The 26078-nt window shown below is 41.5% G+C and overlaps 1 protein-coding gene across 1 annotated transcript in view; it reads right to left on the bottom strand.

Moving 5' to 3' along the window:
* The window catches only part of LOC126237278 (probable G-protein coupled receptor CG31760), a 360570-nt gene that overhangs the window by 96663 nt on the left and 237829 nt on the right, over positions 1–26078 (bottom strand). The window contains exon 5 of the mRNA XM_049947213.1: positions 20029–20182. Coding sequence (XP_049803170.1) covers positions 20029–20182 — 154 coding nt within the window. The remainder of the gene's footprint in view (positions 1–20028; positions 20183–26078) is intronic.

Raw genomic sequence — 26078 nt, 5'->3', positions numbered from 1 at the left:
CTACGGTCGCAGGTTCGAATCCTGCCTCGCGCATGGATGTGTGTGATGTCCTTAGGTTAGTTAGGTTTAAGTAGTTCTACGTTCTAGGGGACTGATGACCACAGATGTTAAGTCCCACAGTGCTCAGAGCCATTTGTAGTCGGTAACGGTATGGGCGTGGATATCGGCCGAAGGGTGTGGGCTCCTGTGGGAAGTGGAAGGAAGATTCGATGCGCGCAATTACATATCAATTCTGGAGAACGTGATGTTGCCTGCTGTGGCAGCAAGATTTGGCGATGATCAGATCATGTTCCAACAAGATCGCTCGTCTATTCATATGGCACGTGTGGTTAAGAGGCGGGTCGACGACCATAGTAATATTACTGTAACGGAATGGCCACCTAAAGGAGCTGACACGAATCCCATTGAGAATATCTGGGCAGAAATGGTCAGAGTAATACGAGAAAAGGGCAGTCACCGTCGACTCGCCGACAGCTTTCTGATGTGATTCATGACGCTTGGAATGAGTTACTTGAATCTCCTAGTTATGTGGCTCGAGTTGTGGGCTCAATGCCCAACAGACTTCGAGCTGTTGTGGAAGCCAAAGGAGGCTTCACCAATCAGCTGTTTCAAGCTTTGTTTCTTTCTTCTTCGTCTTTTTTTTTTTTTTTTACTTACAGACGTATATTTTATATAATTTCAAGGAAACGCAGTAAATGGAATGTGGACTGATTTTTGAGGCTTCATTTTGTGACGGCTAAACAGTGCTGCATCATGGGACCCGCTATTTGTCCACATGTGGCTGAACATCAGAGGTGTAAAAAATTTTGAGGTGCCGAAGTTCTCTGGAAGAATAACGTCTTTTAGACAAGGAGATGATTTTTAGTTCATTTCATTTTAACCATTCACACTATGATTTGACATTCTAATCTTTGATTTCATTTTATTATTATGTATCTTTTCTCCAGTGAAAGTCAACGGTAGTAAGTTTCAAGATATGAAGAATAACTGGAAGTTTCTAATTTGTGGAAAGCGTATTTAACAGTTAATATTTTCGACAAATCTGTAGTTATAGGACATATTAAGAAGCGAGTCAAAAATGGCATTGTGGAATGATCAGGTTGGTCTCTAAAGGGTAACGACGATAAAATAGCAAATATGAAACTATGGGTAACAACTATTGTTGATGGTGAGGAGCCATAATCGATATGTCACTTTTCCGTAATTGTATTTCTGAAGTTTATCGTCAATCCTAGGAGTGACACCGATACTCTGTTTTACGTAAAGAATACAACCTTCAAAATTTATTTAGCAGCGCAGAATATTAAATCACAGTTTATAGATCAGGAACCTAATCCAACTGCCTTTAATTTTATTTTCACGGATGACATTGAGACAGTAAATAACAAGAGGAATAAGAAAACTCTCAGAATCAATATAGAGAATTCAAGTATCATGTGAATTCAAAAGTTTGCTATAATAGCGATTAATTGCTTTTTACAGACCCCTTCATGCCTACGTTTTCCGTCAGACAGACAATGTTTGAAACTAGGACTAACGAGGTAAACAATTTTTCCACAAATTGTCAAATTGGAAGTCGGAGAGACAGTTACATAAATTACGATGACAACAAACGTTTTTCAAGTAAACTGATCACAGGAGGCATCCAACGCATTTATTGTGAGTTACATGCACAGTATGTAAACTGGCAACGCCACCAACACACAATACCACTAACAAGGGAACATCCCCATCGCACCGCCCTCAGATTTAGTTATAAGTTGATACAGGGGATAGGCCTTGAAAAACTGAACACAGATCAATCGAGAAAACAGGAAGAAGTTGTGTGGAAGTATGAAAAAAATAAGCAAAATATACAAACTGAGTAGTCCATGCGCAAGATAGGCAACATCAAGGATAGGGTGAGCTCAGGAGCGCCGTGATCCCGTGGTTAGCGCACGCAGCTGCGGAACGAGAGGTCCTTCCGTCAAATTTTCCCAGGAGTGAAAAGTTTAATTTTTATTTTCAGACAATTATTATCTGTCCGTCCGTCCGTCCGATGCGAGGTAACCGCGCCGTAGTATGATGACGCTACACCTAAAAAACATCGAAAGACATGACGTCAGTCGACTATAGCGCACGGAAGAGAGAGTATTCCTGCTAATGAGGCTCCCTGGCTGGCAGTTAACTGTTCGCTACTTTGGACGAGAGTGCATTAAATACGTGCGATGCATTGCGTGGGCAATATGAATCCAGCAAATATAGCTCGTGACTCCAATAACAATGTCAATGAATATTTTCCGAACTGTAAGGCATCGGAAAGTTCCTTAAGGGATCGAACGATTGTCGAACATTTGTATGATTATTTCCTACATTTGTTGAATAACAGTACGTGTGGTGATGATTGTCTGAAAATAAAAAAAATCAAACAACTAACCCGAGGGAAGCCTTAAACCAACGACCTCTCGTTCTGCAGCTCCTCACGCTAACCACGCGACCACTGCACTCCCGTGCTCAAGCTATCCTTGATGTTGCTTATCATGCACACGGACTACTCAGTTTGTTTGGTTTGAATATTTTTTTCATAGGTCCACACAACTTCTTCCTGTTTTTCGAATGATCTGTGTTCAGTTTTCAAGGCCTATCCACTGTGTCAACTTATAACTAAATCTGAGGAGGGTGCGATGGGGAGGTTCCCTTGTTAGCTATGAAACAACTGTAGCAAAACGGAGCATCCTCGTTATCCATGTGATGGATAAGACGACTAATTCGCAACATAAATGTCAATGTAAGCATCAGTTTCTGTTGGAACGTGCTTCCCGGACCAAATAACATACATTTCCTACGTCTTCAATGCGAATCATGTAGCAAATGTAATTTAAAGGACATAAAAATATCGAGTGAATTTACTAAAATAATTATGAACCACTTGAATTTGCATTCAACAGGCAATGTTCAGAAGTCTGGTGTAGGAGTACTGCATGCTCTAATTCGAAACAACAAAAATCAACAGAGTAACTATTATTGAACGTCATCAGGTCACTCATCGAGCATTCCTATGCAGTACTGTTACTGGTGACGTGTTATGATGCCTTTATCGTTAACTTCCTAAGAAGAAATGAAAGGCTGAGCCCCACCAAAAGACGTAAACTCGAGGAAAGAGTTGCGTGAACATATTATTTTACATCTGATAAATCCAAAAGTGTGTTTTGGGCTACGAATTCTGCCCCCAGGGTGTGTGCAACACAGCTGGAATTTGTTGCCAACAACTGAGACACCTTTCGGTCACAGTGTAAGAAAATCGAGCAACAAAACTACATCACCTGTGCTACTGCATGATAACGCACTATGTTGATTTGAGAAACAAAACTATCCAGGAGATTGATAGGAAAGTCGTCTCTCAGGCACATTTGTATTGATAGGGAAGTCCTCTCTCAAGCACTTGTCCCTCTCGTCATATATTTGTAAAATTTTACCTTTCCCACTCTAGATCGATCAACCGTCAAGGCAATTCATTTCTAGACGAAAATACTTTTAAAACTACTCTGGTTTATTGACATCGTCAGAACAAGTAGGTTTCTACAGGCGTAGAATTTGTAAACAACTTTAGCATTGTCATATCGTTTTAGATATCGTGAAAGAAAATTCTGCTGCTAATTAATTTCTCTTTGATAATTACTGTTGCGTTTAGTAAACTAATGGAAAATGCAATTAAAATATTCACTGTACTAATACAAACTAAAGTCAGCTTAATACAGAAACATCACGACGGCAGTCTATCTTAATAAAGCATTAAGTTTCTGTGAGACAATTGGGCTTATTTTAACACGAATTAGTAGGATATTACAGACTTTACACTTAGAAAAGATCTGTATTTATTTCATTTCCTGTACCATTCGTAAGTGTTATGAAAATGGGGCTTTTCATAGATAAAATTATGTATTCACAACAACAAAAAAATGTCGGCAGAAAACAAAAGTGGCATTATGAATCTGGCAGTACCATAAGGTTTTCACTCTGACACTAAGAGTTACTGAGAGTAGCAAGAAGAATTTTGCTCGAGCGTTGTCTTACGATTCCCTTATTAAGTTTTTATCTGCCTGCTTGTAGCTGTGCTACAAAAGAATTAAAAATCTGGCTTTCAGCAAGTCTCGAAAGGCGAACAAAAGCAGCTTGCACCTGGTTACTAAGCATGTTACCTGGGGACTGGTTTTTTCTTAAAGCGGGAAGACATCCTTTTGTGGTTCAATTGGCAAATGTCAGTCAGACGTGTGACGTTAGTCTAAGCGTTTCGGTGTGTTGAATTTGTACCAATGATTTTTCTACACGTTTTTTCTGTCCCAAATAGAGTTGAAGTCTCCCATTAGTATTTTCACGTCATCTTGGTGAATTTTGCTCATGGTATTTTCGAGTGTGTTCCAGAATTTTTCAACATTGTTGGTGTTTTTCTTATTTTCGATGTTGGTGGGTTCAAATGGTTCAAATGGCTCTGAGCACTATGGGACTTAACTGCTGTGGTCATCAGTCCCCTAGAACTTAGAACTAGTTAAACCTAACTAACCTAAGGACATCGCACACATCCATGCCCGAGGCAGGATGCGAACCTGCGACCGTAGCGGTCGCGCGGTTCCAGACTGTAGCGCCTAGAACCTCTCGAACACTCCGGCCGTCGATGTTGGTGGGGACACGTGCATTGATGAGTGTATATGTTTTACTGGGGCTCTGAATTACCATAGTCATAAGTCGCTTGTTGACGGGCCAGCCGCGGTGGCCGAGCGGTTCTTGGCTCTTCAGTCCGGAACCGCGCGACTGCTACGGTCGCAGGTTCGAATCCAGCCTTGGGCATGAATTTGTGTGATGTCCTTAGATTAGCTAGGTATAAGTAGTTCTAAGTTCTAGGAGACTGATGACCTCCACTGTTAAGTTCCATAGTGCTCAGAGCCATTGGAACCTTTTGATTGTCGATCGGTGTGATTTCTTTGACAGAGTTGATAGATCGGTGTTCGAGAAATGCAATGCCGAAGATTGGTACGCCTTTCGTTACCTTTTGTTGTATTCTGCTCTTGAAGATGCAATGGTTTCCCTAATGCACGGTTTCATTGTCAGTTAGTCGTGGTTCTTGAAGTGCAAGGATGAGAATTTTTTGTCGGTCCATTTCTTTTGTGAGATTATTTAGTTTTCGTGTTTGGATCAAGGTATCGATGTTTACTTTTAAATGCATGTTTTTTGCTTGTAGGGAAATTTACCAGAGATCTTCGATATTCTCTGTCGTGCTAACCTGGACTCCCCAGAATCCGAAAATCCAACTGCCGCCTGTCGACAGCCGGGTTGTGTACCACCTGGGATAAAGTTGACTTTGCTTGCATAGTTTACGTTTGCTTGTGTTTCATTGGTTGTGCTTGGGTGATACCAGGACCGGACAGGACCAGAGGGTGTTGAAGCCTTTGAAAGCAAATATTTTCAGCCAAGCTCATTGAGCTAACACGGTGACCAGAGTAACGGTGATTTTCACTCAGACGTGTCTGGATTTTGCGTTCAACGGATTGAGTAGCCGTTCAGGATTGTGTTAGTATTTGGTTCACCCCTAGTATTTGATTTCCTCGGTACCACCCATATGGGGGAGGGTTTCCACTATCCGCCACACGCGATTATTATTATTATTATTATTATTATTATTGTCATTATGTCTCAGCAAATCCCATATGGTGTATCTTCCCACCACTGAAATAGATGTGTATTGTTCGATTCAGTATTTCCATCACATAAATGTGGTTTATAATTACGTTACATTGCTACTAGTAGACATATTTCTCACTTTTTCTTAGACAGTTGCTACCTGTTACTCCATCATAGGAATTTATGTGCGAAGCATTGTTGAAATACAGACGTTCAAATTATCCGATTTCTGTAATTTCATTTCGATACCAGATCGTTCTAATCGGATTCAGCCAGGTAGTCTTAATGTGGATATCCGACCACGACTGTCATCATATGATAGACTGTGTAAACCACATTCTTTATCGGACTGTTGAATATAGATCACTTATCTATGACAGGACCTGAATTCTTAAACACTGTGGAAAATAATAATCCGATGTGCTTATTACAAATACGTTATTCCAATATAAATATGTGAACTAACGAGATAACAGTTTATTTACAGGAGCAGAACTAATGTTCAAATGTTCAAATGTGTGTGAAATCGTATGGGACGTAACTGCTAAGGTCATCAGTACCTAAGCTTACACACTACTTAACCTAAATCATCCTAAGGACAAACACACACACCCATGCCCGAGGGAGGACTCGAACCTCCGCCGGGATCAGCCACGCAGCTCATGACTGCAGCGCCCCTGACCGCTCGGCTAATCCCGCGCGGCTACTAAAAGTATACTCGTCCACAAAACCCATGTGGACAATTATCTGATAATCGGTCAAGCTTTGCTTTGTCGCAGCTCTTTAGGACAAAAGAATGGACAGCTCCCTGCTTTTTGCGTTTCCGATAGCGCCTACGATAAGAATCTGGTGTCATATTATGTTTCAGAGCCGTAAACTGTTTATTTTTTCACCTCATACTAAAACAAAAGCTATGATATGAGACGAGGAAATGACTTATATGCTTCTCAGGAACTTAAGTTTTTCGCGTTACTTTTCTCACTTCATTCTAAAACAAGGACGTTAATATGAGAAGAGGAAATGAAATATACGCTTCCAAGACATATTATTTCCTTGGGTGCTACTACTGCATACATGAAAGCCCTGCAGTTAATTTTTGTATGTTGGATAAATTTTGATATCACCTCACATTCCTTTGTGAGAAGGTTCCTATTTTCTTAGGATTCAAATAGAGTGGACATTTCATCACTGGTTAATATTCTCATGACTGACATGATACCCGTTGCAATTGCTCCATGGCACCTGTGAGTAGAGTCTCACGTTGGTTACTATAAGAACACGCAGGCAGTGATATCCGCTCACTGCAGTCAGAGCCAAGGTGATTTCTTTCTGTTTATGGCGAAGCGTCTGCTGCAGTGTCCACGCTCAGCCAACATAAACAAATCGCGGCGGCATTGGGCAGTGCTGATCGCTGCGCTTGTCGCAGGCCTCGACAACAAGAGCGCACTCTCTGCTAACGATACTATGGAGTTAATACATCTTACTTAACGTAATATGCAGGACGTGGGTTAGGTGAAAATTCAGTTTGTAACTTCCCATCGCATTAACATACTTTACAGTCATATTTGATGCCCGGTTGTCTGTCTGATGTTAATAGTATTGATTCAGATTGTGCATTAACACGAAAACTCACACACACACACACACACACACACACACACACACACTCATTGATTCCAGTGAGGGTGACAACTACTGTGTGTTGAACAACACATGCACCAGTCAGTTCCTCAGTTGGCGTCGAGTGGATGAGTTTTTTCAATTACCTTGCATTGCAAGAATTGTATGTAAGAGCCTGAAAGTAAATGGACTTGTATCCTAAAGAGCTGCGACAAAGCAAAGCTTGACCGATTATCAGATAATTGTCCACATGGGTTTTGTGGACGAGTATACTTTTAGTAGCCGCGCGGGATTAGCCGAGCGGTCAGGGGCGCTGCAGTCATGAGCTGCGTGGCTGATCCCGGCGGAGGTTCGAGTCCTCCCTCGGGCATGGGTGTGTGTGTTTGTCCTTAGGATGATTTAGGTTAAGTAGTGTGTAAGCTTAGGTACTGATGACCTTAGCAGTTACGTCCCATACGATTTCACACACATTTGAACATTTGAACATTAGTTCTGCTCCTGTAAATAAACTGTTATCTCGTTAGTTCACATATTTATATTGGAATAACGTATTTGTAATAAGCACATCGGATTATTATTTTCCACAGTGTTTAAGAATTCAGGTCCTGTCATAGATAAGTGATCTATATTCAACAGTCCGATAAAGAATGTGGTTTACACAGTCTATCATATGATGACAGTCGTGGTCGGATATCCACATTAAGACTACCTGGCTGAATCCGATTAGAACGATCTGGTATCGAAATGAAATTACAGAAATCGGATAATTTGAACGTCTGTATTTCAACAATGCTTCGCACATAAATTCCTATGATGGAGTAACAGGTAGCAACTGTCTAAGAAAAAGTGAGAAATATGTCTACTAGTAGCAATGTAACGTAATTATAAACCACATTTATGTGATGGAAATACTGAATCGAACAATACACATCTATTTCAGTGGTGGGAAGATACACCATATGGGATTTGCTGAGACATAATGACAATAATAATAATAATAATAATAATAATAATCGCGTGTGGCGGATAGTGGAAACCCTCCCCCATATGGGTGGTACCGAGGAAATCAAATACTAGGGGTGAACCAAATACTAACACAATCCTGAACGGCTACTCAATCCGTTGAACGCAAAATCCAGACACGTCTGAGTGAAAAATCACCGTTACTCTGGTCACCGTGTTAGCTCAATGAGCTTGGCTGAAAATATTTGCTTTCAAAGGCTTCAACACCCTCTGGTCCTGTCCGGTCCTGGTATCACCCAAGCACAACCAATGAAACACAAGCAAACGTAAACTATGCAAGCAAAGTCAACTTTATCCCAGGTGGTACACAACCCGGCTGTCGACAGGCGGCAGTTGGATTTTCGGATTCTGGGGAGTCCAGGTTAGCACGACAGAGAATATCGAAGATCTCTGGTAAATTTCCCTACAAGCAAAAAACATGCATTTAAAAGTAAACATCGATACCTTGATCCAAACACGAAAACTAAATAATCTCACAAAAGAAATGGACCGACAAAAAATTCTCATCCTTGCACTTCAAGAACCACGACTAACTGACAATGAAACCGTGCATTAGGGAAACCATTGCATCTTCAAGAGCAGAATACAACAAAAGGTAACGAAAGGCGTACCAATCTTCGGCATTGCATTTCTCGAACACCGATCTATCAACTCTGTCAAAGAAATCACACCGATCGACAATCAAAAGGTTCCAATGGCTCTGAGCACTATGGAACTTAACAGTGGAGGTCATCAGTCTCCTAGAACTTAGAACTACTTATACCTAGCTAATCTAAGGACATCACACAAATTCATGCCCAAGGCTGGATTCGAACCTGCGACCGTAGCAGTCGCGCGGTTCCGGACTGAAGAGCCAAGAACCGCTCGGCCACCGCGGCTGGCCCGTCAACAAGCGACTTATGACTATGGTAATTCAGAGCCCCAGTAAAACATATACACTCATCAATGCACGTGTCCCCACCAACATCGACGGCCGGAGTGTTCGAGAGGTTCTAGGCGCTACAGTCTGGAACCGCGCGACCGCTACGGTCGCAGGTTCGCATCCTGCCTCGGGCATGGATGTGTGCGATGTCCTTAGGTTAGTTAGGTTTAACTAGTTCTAAGTTCTAGGGGACTGATGACCACAGCAGTTAAGTCCCATAGTGCTCAGAGCCATTTGAACCATTTGAACCCACCAACATCGAAAATAAGAAAAACATCGACAATGTTGAAAAATTCTGGAACACACTCGAAAATACCATGAGCAAAATTCACCAAGATGACGTGAAATTACTAATGGGAGACTTCAACTCTATTTGGGACAGAAAAAACGTGTAGAAAAATCATTGGTACAAATTCAACACACCGAAACGCTTAGACTAACGTCACACGTCTGACATTTGCCAATTGAACCACAAAAGAATGTCTTCCCGCTTTAAGAAAAAACCAGTCCCCAGGTAACATGCTTAGTAACCAGGTGCAAGCTGCTTTTGTTCGCCTTTCGAGACTTGCTGAAAGCCAGATTTTTAATTCTTTTGTAGCACAGCTACAAGCAGGCAGATAAAAACTTAATAAGGGAATCGTAAGACAACGCTCGAGCAAAATTCTTCTTGCTACTTTCAGTAACTCTTAGTGTCAGAGTGAAAACCTTACGGTACTGCCAGATTCATAATGCCACTTTTGTTTTCTGCCGACATTTTGTTGTTGTTGTGAATACATAATTTTATCTATGGTTCAAATGGCTCTGAGCGCTATGGGACTCAACTGCTGTGGTCATAAGTCCCCTAGAACTTAGAACTACTTAAACCTAACTAACCTAAGGACAGCACACAACACCCAGCCATCACGAGGCAGAGAAAATCCCTGACCCCGCCGGGAATCGAACCCGGGAACCCGGGCGTGGGAAGCGAGAACGCTACCGCACGACCACGAGATGCGGGCTATTTTATCTATGAAAAGCCCCATTTTCATAACACTTACGAATGGTACAGGAAATGAAATAAATACAGATCTTTTCTAAGTGTAAAGTCTGTAATATCCTACTAATTCGTGTTAAAATAAGCCCAATTGTCTCACAGAAACTTAATGCTTTATTAAGATAGACTGCCGTCGTGATGTTTCTGTATTAAGCTGACTTTAGTTTATATTAGTACAGTGAATATTTTAATTGCATTTTCCATTAGTTTACTAAACGCAACAGTAATTATCAAAGAGAAATTAATTAGCAGCAGAATTTTCTTTCACGATATCTAAAACGATATGACAATGCTAAAGTTGTTTACAAATTCTACGCCTGTAGAAACCTACTTGTTCTGACGATGTCAATAAACCAGAGTAGTTTTAAAAGTATTTTCGTCTAGAAATGAATTGCCTTGACGGTTGATCGATCTAGAGTGGGAAAGGTAAAATTTTACAAATATATGACGAGAGGGACAAGTGCTTGAGAGAGGACTTCCCTATCAATACAAATGTGCCTGAGAGACGACTTTCCTATCAATCTCCTGGATAGTTTTGTTTCTCAAATCAACATAGTGCGTTATCATGCAGTAGCACAGGTGATGTAGTTTTGTTGCTCGATTTTCTTACACTGTGACCGAAAGGTGACTCAGTTGTTGGCAACAAATTCCAGCTGTGTTGCACACACCCTGGGGGCAGAATTCGTAGCCCAAAACACACTTTTGGATTTATCAGATGTAAAATAATATGTTCACGCAACTCTCTCCTCTAGTTTACGTCTTTTGGTGGGGCTCAGCCTTTCATTTCTTCTTAGGAAGTTAACGATAAAGGCATCATAACACGTCACCAGTAACAGTACTGCATAGGAATGCTCGATGAGTGACCTGATGACGTTCAATAATAGTTACTCTGTTGATTTTTGTTGTTTCGAATTAGAGCATGCAGTACTCCTACACCAGACTTCTGAACATTGCCTGTTGAATGCAAATTCAAGTGGTTCATAATTATTTTAGTAAATTCACTCGATATTTTTATGTCCTTTAAATTACATTTGCTACATGATTCGCATTGAAGACGTAGGAAATGTATGTTATTTGGTCCGGGAAGCACGTTCCAACAGAAACTGATGCTTACATTGACATTTATGTTGCGAATTAGTCGTCTTATCCATCACATGGATAACGAGGATGCTCCGTTTTGCTACAGTTGTTTCATAGCTAACAAGGGAACCTTCCCATCGCACCCTCCTCAGATTTAGTTATAGTTTGACACAGTGGATAGGCCTTGAAAACTGAACACAGATCATTCGAAAAACAGGAAGAAGTTGTGTGGACCTATGAAAAAAATATTCAAACCAAACAAACTGAGTAGTCCGTGTGCATGATAAGCAACATCAAGGATAGCTTGAGCACGGGAGCGCAGTGGTCGCGTGGTTAGCGTGAGGAGCTGCAGAACGAGAGGTCGTTGGTTTAAGTCTTCCCTCGGGTTAGTTGTTTGATTTTTTTTATTTTCAGACAATCATCACCACACGTACTGTTATTCAACAAATGTAGGAAATAATCATACAAATGTTCGACAATCGTTCGATCCCTTAAGGAACTTTCCGATGCCTTACAGTTCGGAAAATATTCATTGACATTGTTATTGGAGTCACGAGCTATATTTGCTGGATTCATATTGCCCACGCAATGCATCGCACGTATTTAATGCACTCTCGTCCAAAGTAGCGAACAGTTAACTGCCAGCCAGGGAGCCTCATTAGCAGGAATACTCTCTCTTCCGTGCGCTATAGTCGACTGACGTCATGTCTTTCGATGTTTTTTAGGTGTAGCGTCATCATACTACGGCGCGGTTACCTCGCATCGGACGGACGGACGGACAGATAATAATTGTCTGAAAATAAAAATTAAACTTTTCACTCCTGGGAAAATTTGACGGAAGGACCTCTCGTTCCGCAGCTGCGTGCGCTAACCACGGGATCACGGCGCTCCTGAGCTCACCCTATCCTTGATGTTGCCTATCTTGCGCATGGACTACTCAGTTTGTATATTTTGCTTATTTTTTTCATACTTCCACACAACTTCTTCCTGTTTTCTCGATTGATCTGTGTTCAGTTTTTCAAGGCCTATCCCCTGTATCAACTTATAACTAAATCTGAGGGCGGTGCGATGGGGATGTTCCCTTGTTAGTGGTATTGTGTGTTGGTGGCGTTGCCAGTTTACATACTGTGCATGTAACTCACAATAAATGCGTTGGATTCCTCCTGTGATCAGTTTACTTGAAAAACGTTTGTTGTCATCGTAATTTGCGTAACTGTCTCTCCGACTTCCAATTTGACAATTTGTGGAAAAATTGTTTACCTTCTTAGTCCTAGTTTCAAACATTGTCTGATAGAAAATGTAGGCATGAAGGAGTCTGTAAAAGCAATTAATCGCTATTATAGCAAACTTTTGAATCCACTGGACACTTGAATTCTATATATGGATTCTGAGAGTTTTGTTATTTCTCTTGTTATTTACTGTCCCAAAGTCATCCGTGAGAATAAAATTAAAGGCAGTTGGATTAGGTTCCTGATCTATAAACTGTGATTTAATATTCTGCGCTGCTAAATAAATTTTGAAGGTTGTATTCTTTACGTAAAACAGAGTATCGATGTCAGTCCTAGGATTGACGATAAACTTCAGAAATACAATTACGGAAAAGTGACATATCGATTACGGCTACTCACCATCAACAATAGTTGTTACCCATTGTTTAGTATTTGCTATTTTACCGTCGTTACCCTTTAGAGGCCAACCTGATCTTTCCACAGTGCCATTTTTACTTGCTTCTTAATATGTCCTATAACTACAGATTTGTTGAAAATATGAACTGTTAAATACGCTATTCCACAAATTAAAAACTTCCAGTTATTCTTCATATCTTGAAACTTACTACCGTTGACTTTCACTGAAGGAAAGATACGTAATAATAAAATGAAATCAAAGATTAGAATGTCGAAGCATAGTGTGAATGGTTAAAATGAAATGAACTAAAAATCATCTTCTTGTCTAAAACACTTTACTCTTCCAGAGAACTTCGGTACCTCTCAAAATTTTTTCAGCTCTGATGTTTAGCCACATGTGGAAAAATAGGGGGTCTCATGATGCAGCACTGTTTAGCCGTCACAAAATAAAGCCTCAAAAATCAGTAAATAAAACTATTCTTGTACAGTTGCTCCGAATCGCATATACCAACCGCCCTTTGCTGCGACAACTACTCAAAGTCTATTGGGTATTTGATTTTGTTCTGCTTTTTCGGGCCTCCTTACCTCTCCTTCTAGCCCAACCTTTGTTCTGCAATTACGTCTTCATCGGGGAGCTTCTCCTCAACATTTTTATTTTGTGCTGAACTGTTTTGTACCCTTCTTGCATACACACGTGTGTCACGTATTTTATAGAGACTGAATGAATATATAAGGTGAGTATTTCTTCTCTTATCAAATTAAATATTACATATCTTGCTGTGAATTAATTTGTTTGTCCCCATTCCACTTATTGCGTTTCCTTGAAATTATATAAAACATAAGCCTATAAAAAAAATCGCGTATAGCCTCCTTTGGCTTCCACAACAGCTGGAATTCTGTTGGGCATTGAGCCCACAACTCGAGCCACAGAACTAGGAGATTCAAGTAACTCATTCCAAGCTTCATGAATTTGCAGATTTGTCGTGCGTTGACAAATGGGTGGTTCTCACTGAAACGGCGTATCTGCTGATCCTGAGCTTGCGTTGTTTTGCGGCGACGGCCATGAGGCCTCCCATTCAAGTTACCACTCTCTTCCTTTCGTCTGATCCACCTGGCTACCGTCGACTTGTGAAGACCCATAGTTCTCGCTATGTCGGCATTTGAAGATCCCTCTGCATGGAGTATTATAGCGCCCTTGTCTGCCTCAGCCAGATGGGCCATTTAGCGTTGACTGAATGATTCGTCGCGGTTAATATTGGCTGCGGAAACAGCGCTGGCAGGAAACAGACTGCCTCCTCCAAGATGGCAGCCACAACGCAGTGGCCAAGTATGTGTAACACGGAAATCGATGGCATAAAAGAGAGATCGCAAGCCCGTGCCCGTGTCATTACATAGTGGAGCAACTTAGAATCTCTAATTTTTCTCAGAAGGGACTGGTCCACTCTTGTCATGTCTTATCCTGATAAATATTACATGAAATGAAATGTTTACGTTTTGCATATGCGGCAGGCCTGAGGCAAGAAACATTTCTGAAATATCTGAGGCAACCTGAAGAACACTTCGTGAATATTATCTGTAGAAGGTTGCCTTATAAGAAGGAAAACGTGTTTATCCCCGCTCGCCGTGTTTCCAGGTGGCGCAGTTTACTCGGAGGCATACATAATTCTCGCCGGGCGTAAGAAGCGACTCGACGAGCGAGGGGAACTCGCCAAATGTCATAGGCTGATTGTCCCGAAACTTTGCTCAGTGAAGGAGAGGACAAAATAAGCGAACATGTGTTTCGGCTTATCTGCAGACACTCGACCGTTTCCGAGAAAACGACGGTCAAAGTTATCAACGCGCTGTTGCTCTAGTGTAGATACCTTCCGCAGCCGAGAACGCAATTGAAGCGGTGGCTACCGTCGTTCCTTCTTAACACTGATTCCCGTGTTCGATACCATATTGGGTTTTTTAATTATTTTATTTTCCTGCTTCTCTATCAGAATTATCTAGGAATGTTTTTTTCTAAGTTATGTTGAAATAATGTTGTCATTATTCGCCAATTAACTTTATGTGTAATTAATGAATTAAAAAGTAATAAACGAATGAGACAAGCTGATCTAACATCATCTGGGCTGCCTCATGTATCGTTATAACCAAATATTTTATAAATGTTAATCTACATTCAGATCCGATGATGGCACCTTTAGTGTGTTGAAACCGGTTATCCAGTAAACAATATTTAAGCGATCTTGGCTTCTGAATTATTTCTACAACAGAGTGATCGCCCCACTACGCACTGTGTGTTCCCTTTTTAACTTATTTCTTTACACAGTAAATTAACTGAGGAATAACGACAACAGTGTTTCAACATAAATTGGAATAAACATTCGTAGATAATTCAGAGAGTGAGGGGAAAAAAAAGGAAAAACCGGGTTTCGAACTCGCAGCGCAAAGTTCAGAAATCGCTATGGTAGCCGCAGAGCCACCGCTCCAGTTGAATGCTTACCCGCTAAGAGGTGTCTACACTATAGTAACAGCGCATTGAAAACTTTGACCGTCGTTTTCTCAGAAGCGGTAGAGTGTAAGCAGATAAGCCGAGACACGTGTTCGCTTATTTTGTCCCCGCTTTCACTGAGCGAAGTTTCAGCAAGATCGGGGTATTTCCTCGGGAACACAGGAAGAAACCATAGTAATAATGTAATTCAAGGCTCGCAAGAAAAGATTTAAGTGGTCCTTTTTCCCGCACACTGTTAATGAGTGGGACGGTAGAGAAATAACCCTAACCTTCTGCCAGGCACGTAAGTCCGGATTGCCAAGAAATCCTGTTGATGTAGTCATGTAGATGTAACGACGAAATTATGTTTTAATTACGACATGTGACTTTCATTTGATTTAAACATCGAAGTTGTTTGCTGTTTCAAAATGGTTCAAATGCCTCTGAGCACTATGGGACTCAACTGCTGTGGTCATAAGTCCCCTAGAACTTAGAACTACTTAAACCTAACTAACCTAAGGACATCACACACATCCATGCCCCAGGCAGGATTCGAACCAGCGACCGTAGCAGTCGCACGGTTCCGGACTGCGCGCCTAGAACCGCGAGACCACCGCGGCCGGCTCGTTTGTTGTTTATTTACTTTTTGTTCAATAGTTTCAGGCATATACAAACACCTAGGCGCGTTAAATTGATATTGAAATAAAGTGTCATGCGTGGACCAATAACAATAAATTCCCACCTACTTGTTATAGTACTGCAGTATCTGCCAGCGTATTCAGAAGTGGATATCGCATACGAAGTTCCTAGGGTGTTTGTAATGGATATTGCAGACGACTTCGACAAAGTTTGAATGTAGCTTCGTAAAAGTTCCGTGAGCAAACGATCTGAGTTGCTGGAGAATACAGTTTATCCTCACTAGACAGTATATATTATCATTATACATGAGGTGAGTAGGGTTTCGCCGCGTTGCGGTGGCCGAGCGGTTCCAGGCGCTTCAGTGACGAACCGCACGGCTGCTTCAGTCGCAGGTTGGAATTCTACCTCGGGCATAGATGTCTGTGATGCCCTTAGGCTAGCTAGGTTTAAGTAGTTCTAGGTCTAGGGGCTGATGACCTAAGCAGTTAGGTCGCATAGTTCTTGAAGCCATTTTTTGACCTTTCGCGTAAATTTTCTTTACATAAACCGTCGTATCTTTTGATTGCGTTGACACAGAAGCTCACTTTTTTACACCAGCATGGGACCGGTTACAGCAAGAAGTGCGATACATTTCCGCTTATTATGTCCACCCGTTCTGGAGGTAAACGGGTTTTAAGGGTTGGGTAGACCGATAGACGGTCAAGAAAGTGAGACTAGTAGGGTTCCGTTTTTACCGGTTTAGGTGACGAAATCCTAACAACGAAAACACTGAAGATGAGGGCCGCATAAATAACACCCGCTACTCTTTATTCGAAATGTTCTAGTTGCTGTCGATACATAAGCATATTAGTCGTAGCTACGTTTTCGATCCAAATCACGTTTACAGGAATGCAAATAGAATGTATTTGCCTATACACGTGGTAATTCACATCCCAGTATTAATGCCACCGCGTTTTAGAAGTACGAACATTCTCATTGCTGGCTAGCTTAAGAAACACTTCTGCTAATGAACGTTTTCTGGCTGTGGCGAGTCTAGTGGAGAATTCGAAACAATGCAGAATACGTTTGGCAGCTATGTAGCCGTTTATTTCCTGGGGTAGTGCAGAATTATCCTACAAAATTTACTCTCTAATAACAGTAATTTGTTATTTCGATAAACATCCCGAATGATTGTCACATAAGCGGTGACATAAAGGAAGAAAATTAATGTTTTTGAGTCCAGAAAGCTCTATGCAACAGAAACTGCAGATTTTCATTTCGAAATTGCCTGCTTGTTCATGTCTGGGGTAATAATAGAGGGCTGTTTGCCTAGGTTGTCTGCTAGCATAGTGAAAGGAAGGTCTGGTTTGTTTTCGGTTCTAATCTCTATGGAGGCAGGTAGAATATCAGTAAAGCAATTTTAAGAAATTCTCGCGCACCCAATACGATTTATCGCTACCTTTATTCTGTACTGGCGCCCTGTGCATGTCAATATGACACTCTTGTAGAATTTCATACATGATACTGCCTACTTTTTCCGCTTCTGTCAATAATGGAATTGACTTAAGCGTGGCACTGAATGATTTTTAACTGAATTTCGTTATGAATCTTCACGCATTGCTAAATTTGCACACTTTCATGGTAGGTCAGCAACGGTAATCCAGTATGACTGGTCTGAACGTTGACACAGACCGTTTCGCGGCCGAATGCGGATAATATTTTGCTACTTCGTAACGATCTGGGGTTCTTTGTCTTACTGAAACAGTTAAGTCATCTCGATAAGTTGAAATTCATTTTTATTTGTCCAGTTCATACCAATTAGCGTTTGTTCTTTCAGTTCTGTCTTATATTTACGTGTTGTATTTAACACACTAATCAGCATTAATATAGTCTTACAAATTATGGAATACAGTCTAAAAAAGTTCAGATAGTTTGTCAATTTCACGCCTGCGCATAGTATGTTGGTAGCACTTCGTCGCCTTGCCTGTTATGCTGTGTAGCAGACTTTAAAGCCGTGCGGATCAGCATAACGAAAAGGCGAGGGGTCTCGCTCGTTTTGTCCACGACTGTACCTTCTCCATCCGCTGGTGAGCTACGAATTTAGCAGTTTTCAACTTTTTTTCTTGTAATACTTGCAGTGCTTCTAAGCATATAAAATTTTTTCACGATCTTTCTTTCGGTGTGTTCTTCCTGTATAAAATATTTCAGGGCCTCTCTTACCATGTCAGATTGGACCATTCTATTATCAGTTGCAGGTTGCCTATCTAGCGGCTTCCAGGAGCAACAAAATCTGATGTTCGGTATTGACCGAATTTAAAGTCTAAAATGCCGTCATAATCGAAACGTCAGAAGCAACTAGTGATTTTAGTTTAAAGGTTTAACACAGAGTCATACATTACAGATAGAAACTAGGTGTATATCTTGAGGCATGGTAACTCACAGCGCCCAAATTACCAAGACTGTATTCATCACGTGTTTGAGAATCAGAGCACTTAGCGACTTCCTACAAACTCTATACATAAAAACCGTCTCAAATTTTTGGCATTTACTTGTCACAACCTAGAAAAGAAAGAAAGGGAAAAAAAGATAGTTGCTCATAATAATTTTGCTGTCCATGGAGTAAAAATACAGTATCATGCATGATGTTTCAATTTACATTTCTTCACGTCTAACTCTATTCGCAAACCATTTTACAGACAGTATCCACATATTCCACTGAATGTAATTGCAAAATGATATCATTGTACGACTCATAGTTCAGTAGATATGACGTCATAAACACGGAATTGAGTGAAAAAATATCTTTTCCGAAAACAGAGCACAAATTATCCAGATTATACTCATGCATTGTTTGATAATGAGAGTACTTAATTAACTCCAACAAATTTTAAACATAATTTATAATCATTCTTAAGCTTACAGGCCACAAAATAATGAAAGGAAAACTGTTTATCGCTTACTAAATTTTAGTCTACGAGTAAATAATCCGAAATCAATAAAACCAGCATAAGTAGGGTTTTTCCTATTCTACCATAAAGATTTTAATGCTTAACGTCAAATGTAAAACATATTAACTTATTTATAAAATAATCAGACTTCTAAAGAAGTTTTATACATTCTTCAAATATTGCAGGTGAGGTGTTAGATATTATTTTAGAATGAGCGACGATAATTACTGATTCCAAGTAGATATTGTCCGACGCAAGTAATGTAGGCTACCACTACATTTCAACTAGAAAAGTATTTCCACCGTGCAAGAAGTTATCAATTGGTGTTAAGTGAACATCATAATTTCCAACATCATTTGTCTTTGAAGGGTCGGAAGTACGTCTTTCTCGGCAGTACTGAGAAAGTAGGAATTTCCTTTTCAATTTCATCCGCTATTCATTGTAGCCTGGCAATGGCCTTGCCGCAGTGGGTACACCGGTTCCCGTAAGATCACCGACGTTAAGCGCTGTTGGGCGTGGCCAGTACTTGGATGGGTGACCATCCAGCCGCCATGCTCTGTTGCCATTTTTTCGGGGTGCACTCAGCCTCGTGATGCCAATTGAGGAGCTACTCGACCGAATAGTAGCGGCTTCGGTCAAGAATACCATCATAACGGTCGGGAGAGCGGTGTGCTGACCCCACGGCCCTCCTATCCGCATCCTCCTCTGAGGATGACACGGCGGTCGGATGGTCCCGGTAGGCCACTCGTGGCCTGAAGACGGAGTGCTTATTCACTGAAGCCTACGCTCTTTGAAAGTTGTATGTATATCTTTTAATGCTCTTTCACTATACATTTGTTGCAAGATCCTTTATTTGTTACGTCAATGAAACAGATGTTGTTCATACCGGTTTGAATGGTTAGTACGTGACGCCAAGCTCCACTTTTCATTGTAAAATAACAAAAGGCACCTAGTTTAAGCTTTTCTGAGTTTATGTACACAAAAAACGTTGTTGCATACTGTCACAGGGCGTGACATTAGTACTTTACCTCGAGATACATAATGGAACATCCGAGCAGCGTGATGCCCAGGAAAATGGGGCTCGCCACCTTGAACACCTTGAGCCTTCTGTGCTGGTAGACGTAACAGACCAGGCCCAGGGTGCACAGTGCGCACAGCACCGAAAACGACAGCAGCGTCAGCCTGGAACATAATAGCGAGAATGCTTACTACTCGTAGTCTATTCCAGCTTGTGCCAAGCAATTGCATTAAATGCGACCGCTGAAGGCAGCTGCCTACGAGTACATGACCTTCTCATATGTGAAGTTGAAGCAGTACTACATTTAGATTATTATCTCACTTTTCTGTCATGATAACTTAATGTCAATTGTATTTTCTATACCTCGCCTATAAAACCAAGGATTAACTTGTGAGTGTGTGTGCTTTATTTTGTCAAGTTGTGCAATGGATTGTTCCAACAAGCAGCCTTTGGCTCCTGCAAGAAACTATTTCCACCTCACACTACTACAGAAGTCAGACAGACACTCCTAATTTACCAACAAGAACTGCTTGAGAAACATTCAGCAACAAATATCTTCTGAGGTCGTCCGCTGTAATGAAACGACACAAAAATATTCTTTTTTCTTATGTAACTAGTGGAATACTTGGGTACTGGAGTATTGCTAGTTAGTGTAAGAAAAACATTAAAAGAAGGAAAAATATTATTTATTGCAAAAAATTCTGAGAAATCAAGTGAAACTTTTTCTTAAAAATTAATAAATTTCTGGGTGTATTGACTCTTATGGATAGGAATGCTATTATTTTACAAAGTATGGAAAGGTTCTTTTCTCCCTTTCCTTTAAGAATGTTATTTACTTGGCAGAGTGGCTGAGAACCGTGCCTACACAACTTGAATAACTTTTCTACGTACGGTCAAGGCTGTTGAGTGAGAAATATAATGGAGTGTACTGTTATGGAGGACAGATGAAGCTCGCATACACTGTAGCACACAATACTGTGAGCTGCAATGACTGCTGCCTGCGTCTCTCGCTGCTAACAAATAACACAACTATCTCTTTCTATCTGGATTGACCTTCGCCAATCAAACTCTCCCTATGCCTTGATGAAGTCAAGGACTCCTATCCGCCCCTACTCTAACTATTGGTGTGGTACACTGGCCAGATAACCAGTCCACCGCGATGCCACTCGATATTCGCTCTCAGGTGTTCAACTAGTAGTCTGTCCATGTTCACACTGCGCAATAAGTGAGGCAGTCAACACAGTGAACAACGCTTAATCGCGAGTGACTCAATATAGAGTATCACTCCAATTCGCTAATGACAGAGATGCTCTCCCAGTGAAGTACTGAGGAGAGACTATGTTCCTCTCTCTTTGCCTACATGTACGAGCTCACTCGCTCTCGTTACGTGTTCCTGCTCCAAGAGTGACAACGAAACGGCTCCTTTTTCTGGAAAAGTTGCATGGGTATATCGTTCACTGTCTTCCCTCACTCCTCTGGCTCTTTGCGTCAGAAATATTCCGCCAATCAGCGTTGCTCTTTTAAATGGGAGAATGACGTTTCGTTTAAGTCGACCAATGCGGAAATATGTAGCATCTCCATTAGGCATATACTGTCCTCCTGTGAAAACTCCGTAACTATGCAGTGGGTCTTTAAAAAATGCGTCTTCTGGGCGCTCCCACACAATGTAGCGGAATTTGCTTTTAAGTCGAACACGAGGGTCGTTATCCCTTCGCTCTGGCAAAAGTTGTCCTCTCTCTGGGCGGTCGTTTCAGCCGAAGTAAGTATGTTGACTCACCCCTCTGAAGAGATGGGCCTCCCAGCAGGCTGGTTGCCTCTTTAGAACGAAAGTTCCTGTGGTCGTCATGTTGTGTACGCCAGCCTCGACTTTTTCAACCTTGGTGCGCACTTGCGATTTACTTATTAGATTTGCATATTGCTTACATGAATTCATACAATATTGACTCTACCTTATCGAGTTTGGGTTCGAATGAAGCGTCTTGATGTGCAGAATACGTCTGTGAGGACGGAATATGTAAGAAATGAAGGTCGGGATACCACACCACCTTACAAACTGTTACTACTTGTGCAATATGTACACTCCTGGAAATGGAAAAAAGAACACATTAACACCGGTGTGTCAGACCCACCATACTTGCTCCGGACACTGCGAGAGCGCTGTACAAGCAATGATCACACGCACGGCACAGCGGACACACCAGGAACCGCGGTGTTGGCCGTCGAATGGCGCTAGCTGCGCAGCATTTGTGCACTGCCGCCGTCAGTGTCAGCCAGTTTGCTGTGGCATACGGAGCTCCATCGCAGTCTTTAACACTGGTAGCATGCCGCGACAGCGTGGACGTGAACCGTATGTGCAGTTGACGGACTTTGAGCGAGGGCGTATAGTGGGCATGCGGGAGGCCGGGTGGACGTACCGCCGAATTGCTCAACACGTGGGGCGTGAGGTCTCCACAGTACATCGATGTTGTCGCCAGTGGTCGGCGGAAGGTGCACGTGCCCTTGATGCCTCAGAACATGTCCTACCAACCGATCCCTTCTTCTAGTCACGTTGTACCAGAAACTTCTCATCTCCCCAATCCTATTCAATACCTCCTCATTAGTTATATGATCTACCCATCTAATCTTCAGCATTATTCTGCAGCACCACATTTCGAAAGCTTCTTGTCCAAACTAGTTATCGTCCATGTTTCACTTCCATACATGGCTACGCTCCATACAAATACTTTCAGAAACGACTTCCTGACACTCAAATCTATACTCGATGTTAACAAATTTCTCTTTTTCAGAAATGCTTTCCTTGCCATTGGCAGTCTACATTTTATATCCTCTTTACTTCGACCATCATCAGTTATTTTCCTCCCCAAATAGCAAAACTCCTTTACTACTTGAAGTGTCTCATTCCCTAATCTAATTCCCTCAGCATCACCCGATTTAATTCGACTACATTCCATTATCCTCGTTTTGCTTTTGTTGATATTCATCTTATACCCTCCTTTCATGACACTGTCCATTCCGTTCAACTGCTCTTCCAAGTCCTTTGCTGTCTCTGACAGAATTACAATGTCATCGGCGAACCTCAAAGTTTTTATTTCTTCTCCATGGATTTTAATACCTACTCCGAATTTTTCTTTTGTTTCCTTCACTGCTTGCTCAATATAGAGATTGAATAACATCAGGGAGAGTATACAACCCTGTCTCACTCCCTTCCCAACCACTGCTTCCCTTTCATGCCCCTCGACTCTTATAATTGCCATCTGGTTTCTGTATAAATTGTAAATAGCCTTTCGCTCCCTGTATTTTACCCCTGTCACCTTCAGAATTTGAAAGAGAGTATTCCAGTCAACAATGTCAAAAGCTTTCTCTAAGTCTACAAATGCTAGAAACGTAGGTTTGCCTTTCCTTAATCTAGCTTCTAAAACAAGTCGTAGGGTCAGTATTGCCTCACATGTTCCAATATTTCTATGGAAACCAAACTGATCTTCCCCGAGGTCGGCTTCTACCAGTTTTTCCATTCGTCTGTAAGGAATTCGCGTTAGTATTTTGCCTCCGTGACTTATTAAACTGATAGTTCGGTAATTTTCACGTCTGTCAGCACCTGCTTTCTTTGGGGGTTCGAATTATTATATTCTTCTTGAAGTCTGAGGGTATTTCGCCTGTGTCATACATCTTGCTCACCAGATGGTAGATGTTTGTCAGGACTGGCTCTCCCAAGGCTGTCAGTAGTTCTAAAGGAATATTGTCTACTCCCGGGGCCTTGTTTCAACTTAGGTCTTTCAGTGCTCTGTCAAACTCTTCACGCAGAGTATCGTATCTCCCATTTGATCTTCATCTACATCCTCTTCCAATTCCATAATATTGTCCTCAAGTACATTGCCCTTCTGTAGACCCTCTATATACTCCTTCCACCTTTCTGCCTTCCCTTCTTTGCTTAGAACTTGGTTTCCATCTGAGCTCTTGATATTCATACAAGTGGTTCTCTTTTCTCCAAAGATGTCTTTAATTTTCCTGTAAGCAGTATCTATCTTACCCCTAGTGAGATAAGCCTCTACATCCTTACATTTGTCCTCTAGCCATCCCTGCTTAGCCATTTTGCACTTCCTGTCGATCTCATTTATGAGACGTTTGTATTCCTTTTTGCCTGCTTCATTTACTACATTTTTATATTTTCTCCTTTCATCAATTATATTCAATATTTCTTGTGTTACCCAAGGATTTCTACTAGCCCTCGTCTTTTTACCTACTTGATCCTCTGCTGCCTTCACTACTTCATCTCTCAAAGCTACCCATCCTTCTTCTACTGTATTTCTTTCCCCCATTCCTGTCAATTGTTCCCTTATGCTCTCCCTGAAACTCTGTACAACCTCTGGTTTAGTCAGTTCATGCCCCATGAATGTTCAAGCGGTTCATGTCGGGCGACGTGGGTGGTCAAATCATTTGCTCTAATTGTCCAGCAAGTTCTTCGAACCAATCGTTAACAATTATGGCCTGGTGACTTGGCATATTGCCATTCGTCCATCGTTGTTTGGGAACTTGAAGTCCATGAAAAGCTGCAAATATCTCCAAGAAGCCAAAAATACCATTTCTAGTGAGTGATCGGTTCAATTGGCCCAGAGGACCCAGTCAATTCCGTGTGAACACAGAGCATGCCATTACGGAGCCGCCAACAGCTTGCACAGTGTCTTGTTAACAATTTGGGTCCATGGCTTGGTGGGATCTGCGCCACATTCAAACCCTGCTATCAGCTCTTACCAACTTAAACCGGGACTTATTCGAGTAGACCACTGTTTTCCAGTCGTCTAGGGTCTAACAGATGTGGTCACGAGCCCAGGAGAGGCGCTGCAGGCGATGTCGTGCTGTTAGCAAAGGACCTCGCAGCGGTTGTCTGTTGTCGTAGCCCATTACTGTCAAATTTCGCCGCAATGTCCTAGCGGATACGTCTCAGATTGATTTCTGCGGTATTTCACGCAGTGTTACTTTTCTATTAGCACTGACAACTCTGCGCAAATCCTGCTGTTCTTAGTAGTTAAGAAGGCCATTGGCCACGGCGTTGCCCGTGGTGAGAGGTAATGCCTGAAATTCTGTATTCTCGACACATTCTTGACACTATGGATCTCGGAATACTGAATTCTGTAACGATTTCCGAAACGGGATGCCCTAATGGTCTAACTCGGAGTACCATTCCGCATTCGAGGTCTATTAACTCCCCTCGTGCGGCCACAATCATGTCGGAAACCCTCTCGCATGGATCACCTCAATGCAGGTGACATTTCTGGAAAGGCACTGCGGTTTTTTACCTTGTGTAAGTTGTTCTACCGCCATCTGTATGTGTGCATATCGCCATCCCAAGACTTTTGTCCCCTCAGGGTATTTTCAGATGGTTTCCTACAACACTAACAATGCCATGTAATCATAAAAAAATTCAGTGTTAACAAATTCCTCTTTTTCAGAAATGCTTTTCTTGCTATTGTCAACCCGCAATTTCACCTCCTCTCGTCAGTGATTTTGCTGTCCAAACAGCAGAACTCAACTACTACCTCGTTTCTTATCCCAAATCCCTCAGTGTCTCTAAGTTTAACTCGACAATATTCCACTACCCTTGTTTTACATTGGTTAATATCTACAACAGCATACATACTGGGTAGGCTACTATAGGATGCATGGTGGACGGTATCTTGTACTACTATTACTCATTCCCTTTCCTGTTCCACTCGTAAATGAAGCGGGAAAAGACGACTGTCTACATTACGGATAGTCAACCTTTTATAGCTACTGGCAACTATTTTTTATCTCTGTTAGTAACAAAATTTCCTTACTGCCCACGGGTTCCACAGTAATGGTGAGTTATAACGTAAGGAAGTAAATTTACTTTTTGAAATTTATAAATTACTTTTACAATAAGTTGTGGCATATAATATCAATAATTACTTAGCAAATATTTTATGGCAACATGTTATGAAAACATAATACAAATATTTTTCGAAACTCCTACCACCTACCATCCAACGTGAAACTGCAACGCCTACTAGTGGGTGATAAGAAACGGGTCGACTACCAATGAAT

The sequence above is a fragment of the Schistocerca nitens genome, chromosome 2 (assembly GCF_023898315.1).
Source record: "Schistocerca nitens isolate TAMUIC-IGC-003100 chromosome 2, iqSchNite1.1, whole genome shotgun sequence".
NCBI classification, from domain to species: Eukaryota; Metazoa; Arthropoda; class Insecta; order Orthoptera; family Acrididae; genus Schistocerca; species Schistocerca nitens.
The sequence above is the reverse complement of the archived record's forward strand: the minus strand, read 5'-3'. Positions and strand labels throughout refer to the sequence as shown.